The 21481-nt window shown below is 38.6% G+C and overlaps 1 protein-coding gene across 1 annotated transcript; it reads right to left on the bottom strand.

Annotated features, from left to right (window-relative positions):
- Positions 1–10543: 10543 nt before the first annotated feature.
- On the bottom strand, positions 10544–15556 carry LOC132613046 (uncharacterized). Its single transcript, XM_060327106.1, has 3 exons — positions 15261–15556; positions 11766–12109; positions 10544–10668 (listed from the first exon to the last, which is right to left on the bottom strand). The coding sequence occupies exons 1-3, from the start codon at positions 15554–15556 to the stop codon at positions 10544–10546; spliced, it is 765 nt and encodes a 254-aa protein (XP_060183089.1).
- Between the last annotated feature and the right edge of the window lie 5925 nt (positions 15557–21481).

The raw sequence follows: 21481 nt of genomic DNA, 5'->3' as shown, positions 1-21481 counted from the left end.
ATTGGTTAAAGTTATTGTTTTTTAATTATTCAAGTGTAAAAAAAAACCGAGTTAATTGAAAGCTGCAAAATTGCGATTAGCGAGTATTTATTGGTTTAAGTGCACATTTATAGTCTCATGTATATGCGTTTACCTTATTTTTGCATTTTAAAAAAAATATTTTGTGATATATTTAGGGCTTGTTTGGCCATGAAAATTGTGAGTGTTTGAAAAATATAGTTTTTGTTTTCAAAACAACTGAAAAACTTGAAAAATACACTTTGAGTAAGTTTAAGTGTCTATCTGGTCACCTTATAAGTTTATATGCCTATCTTACAAAACATGCCAAATTTAAGGGTCCATCTGGGTATTAAGCCTAAAAATTTCATCGTACGATTCCGCTTTAGAAAATAGAAGAGATTTTTTTTATTTTTTTTTTACTTTTATTATTAAGTAACAATTTCTCAAATTTATCGAAACATTAGGACTCAAATTTAGTTTTTTCACAACATAGTAACTATAAGTAATTTAGTGAAATAACCACCGGGTTAATTATACTTTTTAAAAGGAGCATAAGATATATATACTGTACAAGTAAAAAGAAATCGATAGAGTATATTACATGTCCTTTTTCAATTGTTTGAAATAAAAGATTTTTATATGTAATTGAAATGCACCTAATCTTTATTCAAAAACAAAGAACGAATTAGTTTATAAATTTGAACTTTAATGAAAGACTTGACCTAGGAACTTGGAAGGATTTCATTGACTAAAGGAAACTTCCAAAGATGTGGTTTGGTCATAGTCGGTGTGCTATGAATGATACCTGACTGATGACATATATAATTTTTTTACTATATTTTTGTAAAGGAGGGGTCGTGGATTAGTCGACTTTTTAGGAATGCTCTTTGAATCTTATTGACGATTTGACGACGTTGTGATCAATCAATTTCAAATAGAAAGGCTTTTCTTATATAAGACAACGTAGGAAACCAAATGGAAAGGAAATAGACATGTTACATTTATATTTTTGTGAGATGTACACGAATACTAAATTACCGTAATACGAGGCTTAATATTAGGGCAATTCGCAGGAATGCCCTTATTTTGGGGTGGTCTTTAATTTTTGCCCATTAAATTGTGGTTTTTAATTTTTGCCTTTCGTTAGAATTCTTTGATTCGGGTTCGAACACCCGTTCAGTCAAAAATTAAAAAAAAAACAATTTTGCATGTCTTAAGACAGATTTTTGGACAAAACTCTGCCTTAAGACAGAATTTTACCTTGCAAAACTCAAGGCAGAGTTTTGCCCAAGCACTTCATTTTCAGCAGTATTCTGTGTAGCAAGCTTTTTTGTTCACTTCAATGCCTTCTGGGGTTCTTCTTTTGTACTTTTACTCCTTGTTTGGTCATCATTAGCATTCAAGTTTCTTTTCTCCTTTAAAACAACAACTTAATCACTTTTTACTTTCTCCAAAGAAGGACCAACAGATTTGCCCCTATTTTTTCTGCCTCTATCAAGCACTTCATTTTCAGCAATATCATCTTTCACCAATACTGAATCTTCATCTTGTGTAGCAAGCCTCTTTGATCGCTTCAATACCTTCTGGGGTTCTTCTTTTGTGCCTTTATTCTCATCATCATTAGCATTTAAGAAATTTCTGCCTTCAGGCAAAATTCTATCTTGCGAATCCAAACCTCTGCCTTGCGACATTTTTTTTTTTTACTGAGCTGGAGTTCGAACCCAAAACCTCAGGGTATTAGGCGAAGGGCAAAATTTAAGACAACCAATTTGAGGGGCAAAAATTAAAGACCACCCCAAAAGAAGGGCAATCTGCGCAAAAAAATGCTTAATATAAGTAAGCATGTTAATTGGTTCGGGTCAATTCGTGTATGGCCGGCCCGGATCGGTAAGAAATCGGCCCAAATATAGAACAAGGTGGGGTTGGGGAGGGGAAGCGGGGCAGGTTTTGGGAAGGAGTTGGGCCAGCCAATCTCCTAACCCAAGTTGCAGCCCTGGTCGCTATTCATCGATGCACCTGAGTGGTAGACCGGCCAGGATACATTTCAAGTTGCGACCCACCGATGCACCAGCACGAAAATTAATTTTTTGGAATTTCTGGCAATTATGGTTGTTGGACCTACGACCAAATTCCAAAAAAGTGCCCCCAACCCCCCACCACCATGAAGCTCCAAATTTATTTTTAACCCCAAAGCTTACAGAATTATACTTTAGCCCTTTTTTCACTGATAAATATTTTTTACTCATAAATATTTTTTTACCTTTTTCATATTTACTATAATCTCTCTCTCTTAATTTGCTGACCAAGTTTTACTTTAATGTTTCTGCAAATTGAAATCAACAAGATTAAGTGAAAGTTTTCAAATGTTTAATTCATCAATTTACGGTCATCTTGTTTCTTCTTTTTCTCTGACAATTTGGTACATTCGTTCCATCTCTTATTTTTACTTAGTATTTTACTTCTCGCATATTTATTTTTTATTATTTTTGCATTTTAAACTTTATTATTTTAATTTGCATAATGAATACACTAGAAAAGATAGGTAAGTTTATGTCTCGGGGGGCGAAAGGGTTAAGTTAAAAGCTGGGAGTACTACACTTAGAAATTACTCTCTTATTCGAGAAACATTACCTAGTGAACTAGGAGATATAGGTGCGGGTGCACATGATATGAATTATTTAAAATAACAAGAAAATTACGATATAGAAGATAGGATGAACCCAATGTAGGTGCAGATGCTGATATCCCCACTAGTTCGATTTTTTTTATCAAAATTAGAATAATCTAACACTGCTGCTCCGTCTTGAACTCAGCAACCTCCTATTCCTAACCCGAAAACGAACAAGTTTAGTGTAGTACATTTTTGACCCAGTAAAAAATACATATCAAATTGAATGTAAACTTTTCCATGATACTTATGAGCATGAGAACGGGGTAAATAAAGGAGGAACATGTCAATTAACTAGATATCCGAATGAAAAAAACCACATTAGAGAGGTGACGTAGTAGAATCCAACAAAGATTTAACCCCCAGATCAGAAAATTAAGTGGATTGTATGATAAAATAATGACCGTGAAGAGTTAGCGAAAGTAGAAGGAAATGTAGAACACCAAGGAAACTTAGAAGGACATCAAGTGAACATGACAGGTAAATCAGTATCATCAATGGCTAGATGATCGTGTGTAGAATGGATAGCTGATTCTGAAGCGTCACATTACATTTTTGCAAGCTTAGATGTGTTAAATAGTAAAAATGAGTTAAGTCCAAATAACGGAGACCGTTCCTACTAGGAAGAAGTACAATATAACACATGTTGGGAGTGCATCTTTACTGAGAAATATGCACGTTAAGAATGTTCTCTATGTGCCTAAATTTAAGTACAACCTCATATCTGCTTCCAAGCTGACAAAAGAACCCTCCTGCTCTGTCACTTTCTTTTCTGATTTCTGTGTATTTCAGTATCTTTACAGTGACGGGGTAAGGGCAGGGGCGGATCCACCCTTTAGGGTGAGGGTGGCATTGCACCCCCTCGATTAATAAATTTTTTATATATTTATGTTGTAATTTGCTTAAATTAGGTTAAATATTTGATCCTGCCACCTCCAGTCATATATTAGACAAAGGTGCCACGGCTGGTAGACACAAGTTTGAATCTATCTTGAATATTTTCTGACTCTCATTTTTCTTTGCGCTTTTTACTTCCTTTGTACCAATAATTCCCTTTTCGGCCCTCCCAATTTTCTATTTATCTTTTTATTATTTATATTGCATTTCCTCTTTTCTATTATTTTATCTGTGATCTCTAGCGAGAGCACACAAATAGAAATTTCAAAATCCCTTAAATTAAACATTTCTCTTATCAAATTTGTGAGTATTTAAATCAAAAAACATAGGTCTCAATGAGAATTTTGGATTGAGATCAAAATTCATTTTTTTTTTTTTTATAATTTCTTCTGTTTATTACTCCCTCCGTCCATGTTTACTTGTCTATATTTGACTTGGGACACTCTTAATAAGCAATAAATAAAATGAGAAATGAATTGGAGTACTTAATAATTAGGGTAAAATAGGTATAAAATGGTAAATTATGTCTTGATTTGCAAAATATATAACTTACAAGTAAAAGGATTTTTAGTATAATGGACAAATAAAAATGGACGGAGGGAGTGTATTATAAAAATTTATGCTATTCTGTAATTGTTAAATTCAATTTAAATCACTTTACTACTTAAATTGTGATGGAAATTTCATAAGCATTGCTTAGAAAAAACATGAAATTTATGATTTATTTTTGAGAACTTGTAGTTTATCCAATTCTACATTTACTTTGGGGTGTATTTACCTATTGAAGAGTTTTTCTATTATTTTTCTTATTTTGATGGGTGTAATTCCCTTATTGAAGATATTATTTTACTGGTAGAAATTCATTTTTTAATATACATAAGATATGCAAGTCCCTTGGTGAAAATGTTGATTTTACTTCTGTTGTTAATGGATGATAATGAGTGTGATTCTTTGTTTGAGATGTTAATTATGTTCGTTTCTTGATTTTTGAGATGTAATTTTCATATTTGCAAATAAACTAAAAAGAGATGGACCTGACCCAAATACACGTTCCTAACAAGATGTACATTGAAAAAAATTGTGGCACCCGCCACCTTCAAATCCTAGATCAGCCTCTGGGTAAGGGAATTGGCAGGGAGAATGAACGCTTGTACATCATCAAGGATGAAAAGAAAAACTGAGGCCAAGAATATTATTCCAAATATAGCAAACCAGAAGAGAATCTCTGTCATAAGAGGCTAGGACATGCTTCAATAAGCACTATGAAGAATGTGGAATATTTTCAGAATAAGATTTTAAATATATAAGTAAATAAGTACTGTCTTATATATCCTTTGGATAAGCAAAGTAGATTACTATTTCCTAGAAGTGACAGCCCCCTTTGCCTTATACATATGAATGTGACCCTATAAGCATCCTACTCATGATACAAAGCATTTTTTTACAATTGTTGATGATAATTCAAGGTATACTTGGGTGTATCATTGCAATTAAAGAGTAACGCTTTTGTAGTTCTTAGAAAATTTCTGTTATTTTCAAAGACACAGTTTAATGGCTCTGTTATAACAATAAGAATATTCAATATAACTGAATATTTTAACAAATAGACTACTGAATTGTTTGATTCATATGGAATAGTTCATCAAAGTAGTTGTGTATATTGTCCACGACAGAATCAGACAGCTGAGAGAAAGCATAGGCATATATTCGCGTATCCAGGTTCTTGAAGTTTCAGGGCAGTATTTCCATAAGATTTTTGGGCGAGTGTGTTCTTACAGCTGTGTATGTCATCAATAGGATTCCTACTGATACACTTGAACTGCTGCATAGGAGGCCACCATCTGCTGCATATTTAAGAGTGTTGGGTTGCATATGTATACCACTAACTTGGTTACGGAGGACAAGTTCTCCCCAAGGGCAAAGGCATCAATTTTCAAGGGCTATTCAGAAACTTGGAAAGGATACAAGTTATTGGATTTATCCGCTAACCAATTTTTTGTTTACAGGGATGTCATCTTTAATGAACATTTGTTTCCTTTTGCCAAGATTTCTTCTTCAGTTGAAGTACCTCCCTCAGTTCATGACAGGGGGAGTGCTTTAGATGGTCATAATCGTGAGCTACTTCAACTTCATAGATCACATGTAGCCGGAGAGGGGCCTAAGAATGTTGTGTCCTCCTAGAAATGAAGCTGACAATATCATTGTTGATAATGTTGTAGCATATGGTGGGATTTCAAATGACCATGAATGTCACACCCCCAACGAGGAGTATGACAGGCTCTGACCCGTAGGCCGAATGTCACCTGACTTAACCGTTACTTCGACATCACATACCATGACTCAAAGAACATCTGCTCGCGGAAAAAGGGCCAACATAGAAATATTCGATAATTCAACACATATGTACATGTGCGGACCGGCAAGGTCACTACAACATAAAGTATATCATAAGGCCGACAAGGCTATCAGAAAAATACCAAGAAGTCAAGACAAGGCCGACAAGGCCATATATAATGTTTACATATCCCACAATGTCCATGAGCCTCTAAGAGTATACATATGAACATATATTACACTAACAGAAAAGTACCAAAAGATAGCAAGCCCGGAGTAGTGGTACTTGCTAACACCGCTGAAGCTGTAAAATCCTACTGCGGTTGCTCCTCGATAATTCTGTCAGAGCCTGCAGCACGAAATGCAGCGTCCCGGGCAATGGGACGTCAGTACGGATAAAAGTACTGAGTATGTAAAGCAGGAGGGTAACAACATAATTAAGATAAAATGTGACATTAATATAGGCAAAAGAAAACCGAACATCTGGAAGTAGCACAAAATATAATGCAAGATAAAATCATTTGTATGCTTATATATATATATATATATATATATATATATATATGTAACTGATAGTATCCATGCCCGGCCGTAAGGCTCGGTGTTATATACGTGAAATCATGGCCGGCCATTAAGGCTCGGTGTTATCATCATTAGCCCGCGTCCGGGCCTCTCGCGTCCGGGGCAATATCATAACATGCCCACTGCAGTGGTGTGCGCATCTACGCGCCATGCCCGACCGACTATAGCGCGGCACGGTGTAGTAAAATAGTGCAATACATTTATATGTATACAATGCATTTATTCATACGTATATACCATTATTGATCTGGACCGGAAAAAAAAAGAAACTGTGCAGGACTCCGCTTTCCTTCCGCGATGCGGACGGAAAGCGCAAAGTTCTGAGGCCTTCCGCATCGCCTAATCCTGGAGCTGATTTTGGATGAGAATTCAATGATCTGATCTTGGCCTTTCGGAGTGACATAAGGTCGGTAGCCTCCGAATAGCTTATGGAATTTGTATCGAGTCCAAAGGAGTAACCAATGATGGTAAATAAAATAATACTTTAAGAATCATTAAAATAACAAGATATTAAGATTTGAAATACAAAGCATGGGAATAGAGTGGATTTGTTATGGAACGCTCATGTCTATGTTCTCATTGGATTCGTGCCAAAGAAAAAGGGGAAACGAACACCTTACATACCTTATCCGTCAAGCCACCAGTTAAAGAATTCCTTACGCCAAAGCTTGCCCTTCACCCGAACCTATATATCGAGAAACACATCCTTAATCACACTTTCATCATATTTCCATCAACTTATAAGCACTAATTTATGGAAGTCTAATTTGGGTTACGAAAATTTGGGCAACATTTCCCCTATATCATCGACTTCCTCCAAATACCAAAACAATTCCCAAACAATACCAACAACATCAACAACAACATCCTCAATATTCCACAATATAAATATATATATTTTCATCCAAAATTCTCTTCAAACCTCAATCCATAAGCCAACAACATCAACACAACATACTATAACTTTTATTCTTGTAAATATTCCTTAATCAAGGTTGATAGAGAGAGAGATTCAATGATTCATACCTTATGTTTACTAAAGTAGCAAGATCTTCAATATTTACTTGTTCCCAAGCTAACTCCAACACAAAAATGAAATTATAATTGAGACTACGCGTTGTCCAGACCTTGATTAGTATTCCGTAGCTTGAAATTTGCTAAAAATCCTCACTTCTATGTGATACAAGAGCCCTCTTGTTGGCTAAAATTTTTGGAATATTGTGGAGAGTTTTGATAAAGAAAAATGGGGTTTTTACCCCTTTTATAGTGGCTAAGGTTGGAAGTACTGTAGCGGTACTGTAGCAGCTCTGTTTCTGCTTTGTCAGCTCAGTTTGTAACGTCTATAATTCACTACTCCGATGTCCTATCGACGAGCGGTTTATTGCATTAGAAACTAGACCCGACGAACTTCATTTTAGGATTTTGAAACACCTTAAAACTCATAATATACATGGAGATATACCCCTCCAAAGTTGACTCAAAATCCAAATTTCAAAATTTTGACAGACTTATTTTCCTTGATTTGCTTGGTCCCAGAGTCTTCCATAGCTTATTATATGAACTTAAACCCTCGTAACCATGAGATAGATGCATACAATCTCCTATATCCTAGGAAATTCCCCTCGTCCAGACTCAACGACTAACGCCTAATAGATTTCACGTACAAGACTACGAGGTGTAACATTCTCCCCCCCTTAAAAAAAATTCGTCCTCGAATGTCGGATACCCGAGGGTTAATAAAATTTCCATGGAACGTTAGTAAAGTATCTCTCATGGTTGGAGCACCTCTAATCTCCTACATATCACAAATCCTAATCACAAGTCCTACATGATACCGTAATCAATGACACGTAATCATACGATGATTAGAATATTATTTCTCATCTTATTGAGTCTTAAAGGGGTTTAAATATAACTCTTACCTTGTAAGTGATTTGCGGATGTAGCAAAACCTTGCAAGAATTCTTTCGGAGTAGTATCATCTGTGACGGGGAATAAATGGGGATACTTGGACTTCATTTTTGCTTCGGCTTCCCATGTCATCTCTTCCCTATCTTTACTCCTCCATAGAACCTTCACTGAAGTCACGTCTTTGTTTCGGAGTCTACGAACTTGTCTGTCGGGAATAGCAATTGGTTCTTCCTCATATGTCAGATTTTCTGTAACTTGTATATCGTCAATAGGTACGATTCTGGATGGATGTCCAATACACTTCCTAAGCATGGACACATGGAAAACTGGATGAACCGCTTGTAGCTCTAATGGCAGCTCCAATTCATAAGCCACCTGGCCTACCCTTCGGATGATCTGATAAGGTCCGATATATCGGGGATTAAGTTTTCCTTTCTTACCAAACCGCATCACACCCTTTATAGGTGATATCTTCAGAAACACCCAATCACCTAGCTGAAATTCTAATTCTCGTCGTCGTACATCTGCATAAGATTTTTGACGACTCTGAGCTGTATGCAATCGTTCTTGAATAAGCTTTACCTTTTCAATAGCCTGATGAACAAGGTCTGGCCCAAATAAGTTTGCTTCTCCGACTTCAAACCAACCGGCAGGAGACCTACACTTCCTACCATAAAGAGCTTCATGCGGAGCCATTTTGATACTGGCATGATAGCTATTGTTATAAGCAAACTCTATCAAGGGAAAATGATCATCCTAACTTCCTTGGAAATCCAGTACACAAGCTCGTAACATATCTTCTAAGGTCTGAATAGTCCGCTCAGCTTGCCCGTCTGACTGCGGATGGAAAGCCGTGCTAAGGTTTACTCGAGTACCAAGACTTTCCTAAAAAGATTTCCAGAACCTTGCTGTAAACTATGCGCCTCTGTCTGAAATAATTGATAGCGGAATGCCATGAAGGCGCACAATCTCCTTAAGATATAGCTTAACATAGTTTTCAGCAGTATAGGTAGTTCTTACTGGCAAGAAATGAGTTGATTTAGTTAACCTATCAACAATCACCCAAATAGAATCGAATCTGCGGCGAGAACGGGGCAATCCCGTAACAAAATCCATATTAATCACTTCCCATTTCCATGCTGGGATCTCCATTTCTTGTAATAAGCCACTGGGTTTCTGATGCTCGATCTTCACCTGTTGGCAAGTGGGGCATTGAGCTACAAAGTTAGCAATATCCTTCTTCATATCATTCCACCAGTAAAAGCCCTTGAGGTTATGATACATCTTGGTGGACCTGGGATGAATTTAATACCGGGAGGAATGAAATTTTGACATGATCATGTCCCGAAGCCCAGTTACATTTGGAACGCACAAACGACCTCGATGTTTGAGAAACCCATTTGAATCCAGTTCGAAGGTTGAGATCCGATTTTGTTGCACTCCTTCGTTATTGTTAATTAAAACTGGATCTTCATACTGTTGAGTCTTTACCTCTGAGGCAAGATTCGATTGAGATATATTCTGTAAAGCAATTCCAGTGTCTTCCGAATCTAGCAAGCGAACTCCCAAATTTGCTAAGCGATGAAGTTCTCTGGTCATTTCCAATTTTTCTGCTGGCATATATAATAGACTTCCCATTGAATTGCGACTTAGGGCATTAGCTACAACATTAGCTTTGCCGGGGTGATATAAGATCTCAGCATCGTAATCCTTTAGCAATTTGAGCCATCTTCGTTGCCTCAAATTCAATTCCTTTTGCCTAAATATATATTGAAGGCTTTTATGGTCCGTATAGATATCGACATGAACTCCATATAAATAATGCCGCCATATCTTTAGAGCGTGAATCACTGCCGCCAGCTCTAGATCATGGGTTGGATAATTTTGCTCATGTTTCCGTAGTTGTCGGGAGGCATAAGCAATCACCTTATCATTTTGCATCAACACACATCCTAGGCCGGTGCGTGACGCATCACAGTATATAGCGTAACCCTCGGTGCCTTTTGGAAGGGTGAGGACAGGGGCAGATGTCAACTTATCTTTCAATTTCTAGCAACTCCGCTCGCACGCTTCTGACCATTGAAACTTGGCCTCCTTCTGAGTTAATTTTGTAAGGGGAGCTGCTATAGAAGAAAATCCCTCTACAAATCTTCAATAATATCCAGCAAGACCCAAGAAACTTCGGACTTCCAAAGCGGTTGTTGGTGGAGGCCAGTTCTTAACGGCTTCAATCTTCCGATCATCAACTTTAATACCTTCATCGGACACAATATGGCCTAGAAAAGCCACTGAAGTTATCCAAAATTCACATTTGGAAAATTTGGCATACAACCTTTGATTTTGCAATGTTTGCAACACCTTTCGGAGGTGATCAACATGTTCCCTCTCCGAAAGAGAATATACCAAGATGTCGTCAATGAATACAATAACAAAAATATCCAAGAAGGGTCGGAATATAGTGTTCATTAGCGTTCAAAATGCCCATATCTCGTTCGGAAAGCTGTCTTCGGAATGTCTTCCCCTTTTACTCGTAGCTGATGATACCCTGACCTCAAGTCAATCTTCGAGAAGCATTTAGCACCCTGTAGCTGGTCAAACAAATCATCAATTCTAGGTAATGGATATTTGTTCTTGATAGTCACCTTATTCAACTGCCGGTAGTCAATACACATTCTTAGTGAGCCATCCTTCTTGCGCACAAATAATACTGGTGCTCCCCACGGAGAAGTACTGGGCCTAATGAAGCCCTTGTCTAACAAGTCCTGCAATTGCACTTTCAATTCGCGCAACTCGGTGGGGGACATACGATAAGGGGGGATAGAGATGGGTCGAGTGTCCGGATACACATTAATCGCAAATTCAATTTCCCTTTCGGGAGGGAGGCCTGGTAATTCATCGGGGAATACATCCTGAAATTCATTAACTACAGGAACGGATTGCAAATTTGGCAGTTCCGCTTCAGTGCTCTTAACTCGAACCAAATGATAAATATACCCTTTGGAAATCATTTTTCGCGCCATAAGGTAGGATAAACCTACCCTTTGGTGCTGGGGTATTGGCCATCCATTTGGACCAATATTCCACATTGGCATAGCAAGAGGCTAGCCAATCCATTCCCATGATAGCGTCAAAGTCCACCATTTCTAACTCCACTAGATCAGCAACTGTTTGACGACCACAACTTGTAACCACACACCTACGATAGATTCGTCTTGCAATAACAAGTTCCCCGACCGGAGTAGAAATCGAGAAAGGCTTGGACAAAGATTCGGGCTCTATACCGAACATATCACAAAATAAGGTGTGATATAAGATAGCGTGGAACCCAGATCGATCAATGCATAGACATCATAAGAACAAATTGATAAAATACCTGTCACAACATCTGGAGACGACTCAAGATCCTGCCGTCCTGCAAGTGCATAAATACGATTTTGGTTTCTGCCGGAAGCAGACACCTGACCTCTTCCCCTACCTCTACCTACTGGGGCTGGAGAAGATCCTTGTCCAGGAGGGCGAACAGAAAATGAAGAACCTGCGATCGAACCTGTTGGCTGAGCCGGGCCTCCTCTACCACGAGATGGATAGTTTCCCATAACATGACCAGGCTGTCCACAGTGATAACACACCCCCATACCTTGGCGGCACTGGCCAGAGTGGCCTTTACCGCACTGGTCACAACGGGGCAAGGGAGGCCTTGCCTGGCTAGATTCTCCTCTGTAAGAAGGAACTGACGCTCTCGAGCTTCGACTCGATCCAGAATGTTATATCCCATGTCTTTGCGCATTCGGGAAAAAATCGAAATAACTTTGACTTGTAAGAAATAAGGTAATAATTGATTTTATTTAACACATGAGTTGTTTATGAAAGAATATTAATGTGGAAGTGTCGAGGAAGGCTAAGGGCAAAATTGGAATTTCGGAAATTAGTTTCGGGAATTACAAAATGTGATCCATAAGTCATTGGGCTCAAAACAAATAATAAAAATTGAGGCCCAAAGAGAGAAGGGTGGCCGGCCAAGCCTAAGGCCCCAACCCATGATTTTAATATTTCCCATGTGCCAAATTATTATAAAGGGATCATTTATCCAAAGAAGCTTCATGAAGCAAAGAAGAGAAAAACAAACACAAAGAAGAGCAAAAATTATAAGGCCATTCGGCCCTTGCTCTCCACTTTCACCCCTCAAAAATCTTGATCCAAAAATTATTGTCTTGTGATATTTCCACTAATTCAAGGACCCTTTACAACTTGGTGTAGCTAATTTGGAAGATAGGGAGCTTGTTTCTTCAAATTAACAAGTGGGTTTAGTGAAGAAGCTTGGAAGAAAAAGGTAAGATCTTGCTCCTTTTACTTTGGAATATATATATATATATATATATATATATATATATATATATATGTGTGTGTGTGTTGTAGCATGTAGAAATAAGTAGAAATTATGAAAATATGGAAGATTGCAAAGTGGGTGTATATGGGTGTATGAGGCCGTGTGTATATGTGGTTATATAGGCAAGATGAGTTGAAATTTTTGTAGTATTCCAGTTGTGGTTATTGTGGACTCGATAAAAAAAATGAAAGTTGAATGAATTTGGTTGGGGTTGGAAATGTTGGGTTGGCCGTGTGGTATGGAAGTGAGAAGGGAAATGGAAATGAATTAATTTTGTTTAATGTGTTAATTGTGTTGTTGTGATCTTTATAATGTAAATGAAGGTTAAATGGGTTAAGTTGGCATTGAAATGGATTGTAGAAGGTTATGTCATTTTAGTATGATTTTATGACAATATAAAGAAAATGAAGTGTTAAGGTGTAAATCATGATTATTGTTAATAAAATGAGGTGACAAAAATGTGTTAGGAATGTTTATGTTGAAAGTTTGAAGTTTTGAAGGAATTACGGTTTTATGGAAATTTTGGTATATTTTGTAAATATTGTGTTAAATGAGAGGAAATACTCCTGAATGGAATTGGAGTGATCTTGATTGTTAATGTATATGGAAATGTTGATATTGATTTGAAAATGCAAGTTAGATTGGATATTGTTGCATTGTTGGAAAAGAAGACTATTTAAGTTAGAATGCGTTTCTAGTCGATTATTGATGTTGTTGGTATTGTTGTTGGTTTGATTGTTGATGTTTGGAGCCGAGTTAAATCTCGGGGATGTGGTATTTACAGGGGAGATGCTGCCCAAATTTCTGTAGAAAAGTGTAATTTAAGATTCAAGTCCTAAAGGCTTGAAATTGATAGTTGGTAATTGTGACCAAATGCAGATTTTTGAGAAAATTAAGATTGAGTTTGGAGAGGCGTAAGACGTGAAAAAGGTATGTAAAGCCGTCCTTTTCCTTCTCTTGGAATGTCCTAGGTGTACTAGGGTTGGAATTGAGCCTCGGAAAGCATTCTATTCATAGAAACTCGAGATTTAAAATGTCCTCTTTCCATTCAATAAAATTGAATCCTAATTGTATGTTTTGTTGAAAGAATTGTGTAAGCTTTTACAAATTGCCTAGAAAGTTAGGGAATGTCCCTAGGGCCTCCATGGATGACCCTATAGACCTAATATACGTAATTTGCACCCATCGCTTCCTTTGACCCGAGGTGGGCCCACGATTCTCGATTTGTCCCTTATTGTACTAATGTCTTATTTTCAAGCCATGTAAAATGAAACGTTTTATCTATCCTTCTAGCTACTAAAGGACAATTGTTTTAATAGCTCCCGTGAGTCTTGTAAACTATTTTGGAATATGGAAGCGACCTCAGAAAGATTCTTTCTCCGTACTTATTATGACATCCGAAACACACTTACTATGATTCTGTCCGATTTCATTATTCCGATTTGTCATTCGTTATTTCTTATTGAGTCTCTGGAAATATATGGTATTTTATATTGCATTTAGTTTCTCACTACTCCACTCGTGGATGCCTCAATGTCTCCTTCACTGAGCCCGGGCCAGGATATGTTGTCAAACGTATTCCACTGCATTGTTCGTCGTGCCTCGATGTGAGGGGGCAGGTTTACTTGTACATGGGTTGTGGAGTATGCTGTGCCATGTACACACTTTCTGATATGATATGATATGATATGATATAATATGATATAATATGATATGATATGATTTGATATGACCATCTGATATGATATGTGATGTTACGGGGTTACTCCCTATTCCGGAGCATGATGTGTTGTGGCACTAGTGTCGGGGTGGCGACCACGTTTCGTTCACCGTGTCCCTTGACGGGGGCCGGGTATGATATGACATATGTTTTTGCATACGTTCTTTATGGTTTGAAAATATGCATTTGATAATCTGGATAATACTCATTTTCTGCAAGTTCTGTTTCGACTATGATTTTGTTTCTGTACTACAGGCTTTACATATTCAGTACATATTTCGTACTGACCCCCTTTTCTTCGGGGGTTGCGTTTTCATGCCGCGCAGGTACAGACGACAGATTTGCTGATCCGCCTGCTTAGGACTATATTCTGCTATCTGGGAGTGCTCTATTGTTCGGAGCCTACGTTTTGGTACAGTCTTTTGCTATTGTACATATGTATGCTATTCATGGGTACGACGGGGCCCTGTCCCGTCTTATGATTCTGATGTGTCCTGTAGAGGTCTGTAGACATACATGTGGGTTCTGTATATGCTTTGGGTTGATATGATCCGTGATAGCCTCATCGGCTTCTACGTGCTATATCTGTTCATCTGTGATAGTTAGTGACGCCATTTGACTTTTATATGTATATATTCTGCTAATATGCCGGTTTGGGTTATGGGGCACGTCCGGGTGTCCAGCACGGACACTAGTCGCGGCCTACGGGGTTGGGTCGTGACACAGAATAAGTGGGTCTATCATAACGCTGCCTCTGGAACCTGGAAGGTGCACTAACCGCTGAAGGATCTGATCTTCTATAAGAATGGGGCCTATAATCTTCCTGATAAGCACCTGAATAACCTGCGGATCTGGCCCGCTTATAACTGCTCCTCCTTGGTTCTTGCTCAGTCCGCTTTCGGTGTTCAAGGTCCTCCAAATTTTGAGCGTACGCCTGAATACGAGCAATATCCATACTACTCTGTAATGAGGCCGTCATACAATCCTTAATCAAGTGAGGCCCAAGTCCCGTCACAAAGCGATGTACCCTATCTTCCATTTCAGCTACCATCGCCATGGCGTATCTAGCCAAGGAGTTAAACTTCAAACTATATTCCCGAACGCTCATATTATTCTGGCGAAGCAATTGAAATTCGTCATCTCTAGCTCTGCGAGCCTCAGCGGGCAGATAATGATCCAGAAAGGCTCTGGTGAATTCCGACCATACTGTTGGAGGTGCGTTCGGCCCTCTCGATTGCTTCCAAGACTCATACCATACCGCTGCCACATCCCACAGTCTATGAGAAGCTAGCTCCACTGATTCTGTGTCAGAAGCATGCATTACCCTCAAAGCGCGACCCATTCGATCTATAAAATTCTGAGGGTCATCCTTCGGGTTTGTCCCCGTGAACACCGGAGGGTCCAAGGTATAAAAATCACGTACACGAGAACTAACAACCCTATTCGGAAGGCCAGCCTGCCGCTGAGTTTGAGCAGCCACCAATCTAGTCAATAACTAGACTGCGTCTCGCAAGTCCTGTTCTGTAGTAGCGGGGTGCGGAGCTGAAGGCTGAGGAGCCGTGTCACGACCCAACCCCGTGGGCCGCGACCAGTGCCCGAGCTGGGCACCTATACGTACCCGATACCCCAAATTAGCATATTAACAGAATAATAATATAATAATAATATTAGTGGTCGCTACAGAATTTAGCAGAAAAGCAGACTTGGCACACATAGGCCGATAAGGCCATCACAGAACAGAATATCCCAAACATATGTACAGAACCCACACAGATGTATCCACAGACCTCTACAGAACATATCATAATCATAAGACGGGACAGGGCCCCGTCATACCCTGAACAAAGTACATATCCAGATAGCAGTGACAGACTGTACCAAAAGATGGGCTCTGTAGAAGAGAGCGCCCCAAATAGCAGAAATAGGATCCTAAACGTGTGGATCAGCGAACCTGTCGTCAGTACCTGCGCGGCATGAAAACGCAGCCCCCGAAGAAAGGGGGTCAGTACGAAATATGTACTGAATATGTAAAGCGGAATCACAGAAGTCAAATCATAATGGTTACAGAAAATGAGTACAGAATCCAGAGTGTCAAATGCATATTTCCAAAACAGACAGAATGCGTACAGAAACATATGTCATATCATATCATATCCGGTCCCTGACACGGGACTCGGCAGACAGAATGTGGCCACCCTCCCGACGCTGGTGCCACTATACAGAGGAATCAGAAAAAGGGGCGTGGCCCCGTATCATATAATGTCATATCAAAATGGCCATACAGATCAGATCAGAATAGGCGGACATGGCACATCATACTCCACAGACCCATGTACGCGTATACCTGCCCCCTCACATCGGGACGCGGCGAACAATGCAGAGAATTACGCTTGACAACATATCCTGGCCCGGGCTCAGTGTGGGAAACATTGGGACATCCACGAATGGAGTAGTGAGAGACTAATGCAATTTAAAAATATAATAAATGTTTTCAAAGACTCGATGAAGCGTATCAAAGACAAACAAATCCAATGGGGTCGGACGGAATCATAATAAATGTATTTCGGATATCATAATAAATTACAGAAGTATAACTTTCCCGAAGTCATTCCGAGTGTCAAAACAATTTATAATATTTAACAGAATATTTAAAATAATATTCGTTAAGCGATTAGTAGGGTAATTAAAACATTTCTTTCAAAAATCGCTTAAAAAGGAAGCTTTAACACATTAGGGGCAAAACCGTAAATAGCGGGCCCGCCTTGGGACAAACAAGGCGGCGGGCTCAAATTGTGCCCTCTAAGCATATAGTATCACCTAAAAAGGTTATACAAACATTCTATGCCTTTCTGAATAATTTAGAGCAAAATTGCATAATTTCAGAAAAAGCGTATCAAAATGGTTCAATTCTACTGAAGGAAAAACTGAAATTTTGTCTTGCGGATTCCGAGGGCCAAGAGGTCCTTCGAGGCCCGGATCCGACCCTAACACACTAGGGGCATGCCAAGGGAAGAATTGGGGTTGCTTTACATACCTTTCGCGCTCCTTAAGCCTTTCCAAACTCACTTCCCGTTTCGTCGAAAAACTGCAATTGGTCAAGTTTACCAATTGTGAATTATTAATGCCATTATTTCAACTTTAAGCATATTTGGCTACCGAAATTTTGGCAGCACTTCCCCTATACATATGACACCCCGAGAATTCAACTCGGCTATAAATCATCAACAACAACCCAAACGACAACAACAATATCAACAATGAACATTAAAAACACAAATATCCTTCAACTAGTCATTTTTCTCACAAGTTGACATAATCTTCAATTCAACCCAACTTTCAACTAAGATCAATAATTTCATATTCAACAACCATCATGATCATCACCATATAGTTCTAGAAACATTTCATATCGTTTTCCTTAAGATATACACTCGATATACATGATATACAATCTTCCGCCAAAATCATAACTTATGCAAAACATCAAATCTTTGGCATACAACTTCATAACAAGTTTCCAACTTCCAAATTCATCAATGGTCATCACAACTAACAACCAAACAACTTCATTTCCTTAATGTCGGAAAAACCATACTAAAACGACATAAGTTTCTACATTCCAATTCAATACAAACTTATATCATTCTAACTTCATTTACATATCAAGCATTACAACAACACTCCAATACTCTAAACAAACTTAATCCATTTCATTCCCAAGTCAAATATACCACACGACCATATGCTATTTTTCTCCATTCAATCAAATTTATTCCACTTTCATTCTCAACATAAATTCCATCACATTCACAACTAGAATACAACATGAATTCTATACATTTTTGGCTATACAATATACAAATACACATGGCTACACATATATACCACACACCCACTTTGCAAACTTCCATTTCTCCATACAATCAACACATTTCTATATACTACAACCCAAACAAAACTCCATAACACAAGAATAAAGGATAAATTCTTACCTTTTCCTCTAGTCTTCTTTACTCGAATTTGTGATCACTTTGGTGAACCAAGGCCTCCTTTCTCCAAACCAACTACACCAAGTTGAAGAGGGGACTCAACTTAGTAAGGAAACCACAAAATACAAATTTTTAACACAAGATTTTTGGTGGTGAATTTTCCACACCAAACCCGAAATGCCTTCTTTTTTTGCTCTTGTTTTGCTCTTCTTTCTCTTCTAAGTCTCTTGAACCTTCTAAGGGATAGTGATCCCTTTATAATTAATTAGCACATGGAAATATTCATTAAAGCCATGGGTTGGGCCTCACTTGGCCGGCCACCCCTTAAACATTGGGCCTAAATTTTTATTTTATTTTTTTGGGCCAACTCGGTTGGTCCCGAGTTGGGCATAGCCCACTGACCTTTCGACCTTAAAACGTTCATAACTCCTTGTACCGACGTCACCTGGGAACCCACGACCTATGGATTGAAAGCTAATTCAATTATCTACAACTTCTATTTCAAGGTATTTTCGAAATTCCAAACTTACAATACAGTTTTTGCCCCCTAAAGTCAGGTCACCCGAAAACGTTTTCTTAAAAATATTTGTTTGGAGGGTTTCCACTTTGATTTGGTCCAAAGGTACTTCATGAGTTGTGTTTAACTTTACATATGTGATTCATATGACTTTTCAGATGTTCCAAAAAAAATCTCAGTATGTGGGGCCCACCCCAGCAGATGCTCCGAGGTTCAAAAATACGGGATATAACAAGCCGGAGGGTCTGGAGCCCTATTTTGCTCTTCTGCACCTGATGGAGTAGAGGTAGCATGCGAGGGGGTAACGCTCTGAGCCTCGCTATGCCCTAACTCAGGTGGCGGTACTCGGCTCGGGCCTTCCCCAGCAGTGCCCAGTATACTCGGCTCGGGTCTTCCTCGGAGGCATTGCTGAAAATTAAACACGGAAGGATTAGATAGTTGTATTCTTAACTTGGCTCTATCGCACGATCTACATCATGAAGGAAAGTATCTTCCTAAATATCCTGTAGCCTCCTAGCTATAGATATGGTGCACGACATATCGATAACCAGGACTCTACTGGGCACGGCTCATGGACATCCCTAGGACTGAACCTGGCTCTGATACCAATTTGTCACACCCCCAACGAGGAGTATGGCAGGCTCTGACCCGTAGGCCGAATGTCACCTGACTTAACCGTTACTTCGACATCACATACCATGACTCAAAGAACATCTGCTCGCGGAAAAAGGGCCAACATAGAAATATTCGTTAATTCAACACATATGTACATGTGCGGACCGGCAAGGTCGCTACAACATAAAGTATATCATAAGGCCGACAAGGCTATCAGAAAAATACCAAGAAGTCAAGACAAGGCCGACAAGGCCATACATAATGTTTACATATCCCACAATGTCCATGAGCCTCTAAGAGTATACATATGAACATATTTTATACTAACAGAAAAGTACCAAAAGATAGCAAGCCCGGAGTAGTGGTACTTGCTAACACCGCTGAAGCTATAAAATCCTACTGCGGTTGCTCCTCGATAATTCTGTCAGAGCCTGCAGCACGAAATGCAGCGTCCCGGGCAATGGGACGTCAGTACGGATAAAAGTACTGAGTAAGTAAAGCAGGAGGGTAACAACATAATTAAGATAAAATGTGACATTAATATAGGCAAAAGAAAACCGAACATCTGGAAGTAGCACAAAATATAATGCATGATAAAATCATTTGTATGCTTATATATATATATATATATATATATATATATATATATATATATATATATATATATATATATATATATATATATATATGTAACTGATAGTATCCATGCCCGGCTGTAAGGCTCGGTGTTATATACGTGAAATCATGGCCGGCCATTAAGGCTCGGTGTTATCATCATTAGCCCGCGTCCAGAGCAATATCATAACATGCCCACTATAGTGGTGTGCGCATCTACGCGCCATGCCCGGCCTACTATAGCGCGGCACGGTGTAGTAAAATAGTGCAATACATTTATATATATATACAATGCATTTATTCATACGTATATACCATTATTGATCTGGACCGGAAAAAAAAGAAACTGTGCTGGACTCCGCTTTCCTTCCGCGATGCGGACGGAAAGCGCAAAGTTCTGAGGCCTTCCGCGATGCGGAAGGAAAGCCTAATCCTGGAGCTGATTTTGGATGAGAATTCAATGATCTGATCTTGGCCTTTCGGAGTGACATAAGGTCGGTAGCCTCCGAATAGCTTATGGAATTTTTACCGAGTCCAAAGGAGTAACCGATGATGATAAATAAAATAATACTTTAAGAATCATTAAAATAACAAGATATTAAGATTTGAAATACAAAGCGTGGGAATAGAGTGGATTTGTTATGGAACACTCATGTCTATGTTCTCATTGGATTCATGCCAAAGAAAAAGGGGAAACGAACACCTTACATACCTTATCCGTCAAGCCACCAGTTAAAGAATTCCTTACACCGAAGCTTGCCCTTCACCCGAACCCATATATCGAGAAACACATCCTTAATCACACTTTCATCATATTTCTATCAACTTATAAGCACTAATTTATGGAAGTCTAATTTGGGTTACGAAAATTTGGGCAGCATCTACCCTATATCATCGACTTCCTCCAAATACCAAAACAATTCCCAAACAATACCAACAACATCAACAACAACATCCTCAATATTCCACAAGATAAATATATATATTTTCATCCAAAATTCTCTTCAAACCTCAATCCATAAGCCAACAACATCAACACAACAAACTATAACTTTTATTCTTGTAAATATTCCTTAATCAAGGTTGATAGAGAGAGAGAGATTCAATGATTCATACCTCATGTTTACTAAAGTAGCAACATCTTCAATATTTACTTGTTCGCAAGCTAACTCCAACACAAAAATGAAATTATAATCGAGACTACGCGTTGTCCAGACCTTGATTAGTATTCCGTAGCTTGAAATAT

The sequence above is a fragment of the Lycium barbarum genome, chromosome 1, assembly GCF_019175385.1.
Source record: "Lycium barbarum isolate Lr01 chromosome 1, ASM1917538v2, whole genome shotgun sequence".
Taxonomy (NCBI): domain Eukaryota; kingdom Viridiplantae; phylum Streptophyta; class Magnoliopsida; order Solanales; family Solanaceae; genus Lycium; species Lycium barbarum.
The sequence above is the reverse complement of the archived record's forward strand: the minus strand, read 5'-3'. Positions and strand labels throughout refer to the sequence as shown.

Coding starts and splice junctions, on each gene's coding strand:
- LOC132613046 (XM_060327106.1), bottom strand. CDS start 15,556: ATGGCGATGGTAGCTGAAATGGAAGATAGGGTACATCGCTTTGTGACG. Junction 12,110..15,260: donor GCGGTTAGTGCACCTTCCAG/GTTCCAGAGGCA, acceptor TCCTTCTTACAG/AGGAGAATCTAGCCAGGCAA. Junction 10,669..11,765: donor GTCTCCAGATGTTGTGACAG/GTATTTTATCAA, acceptor TGGCTTTTCTAG/GCCATATTGTGTCCGATGAA.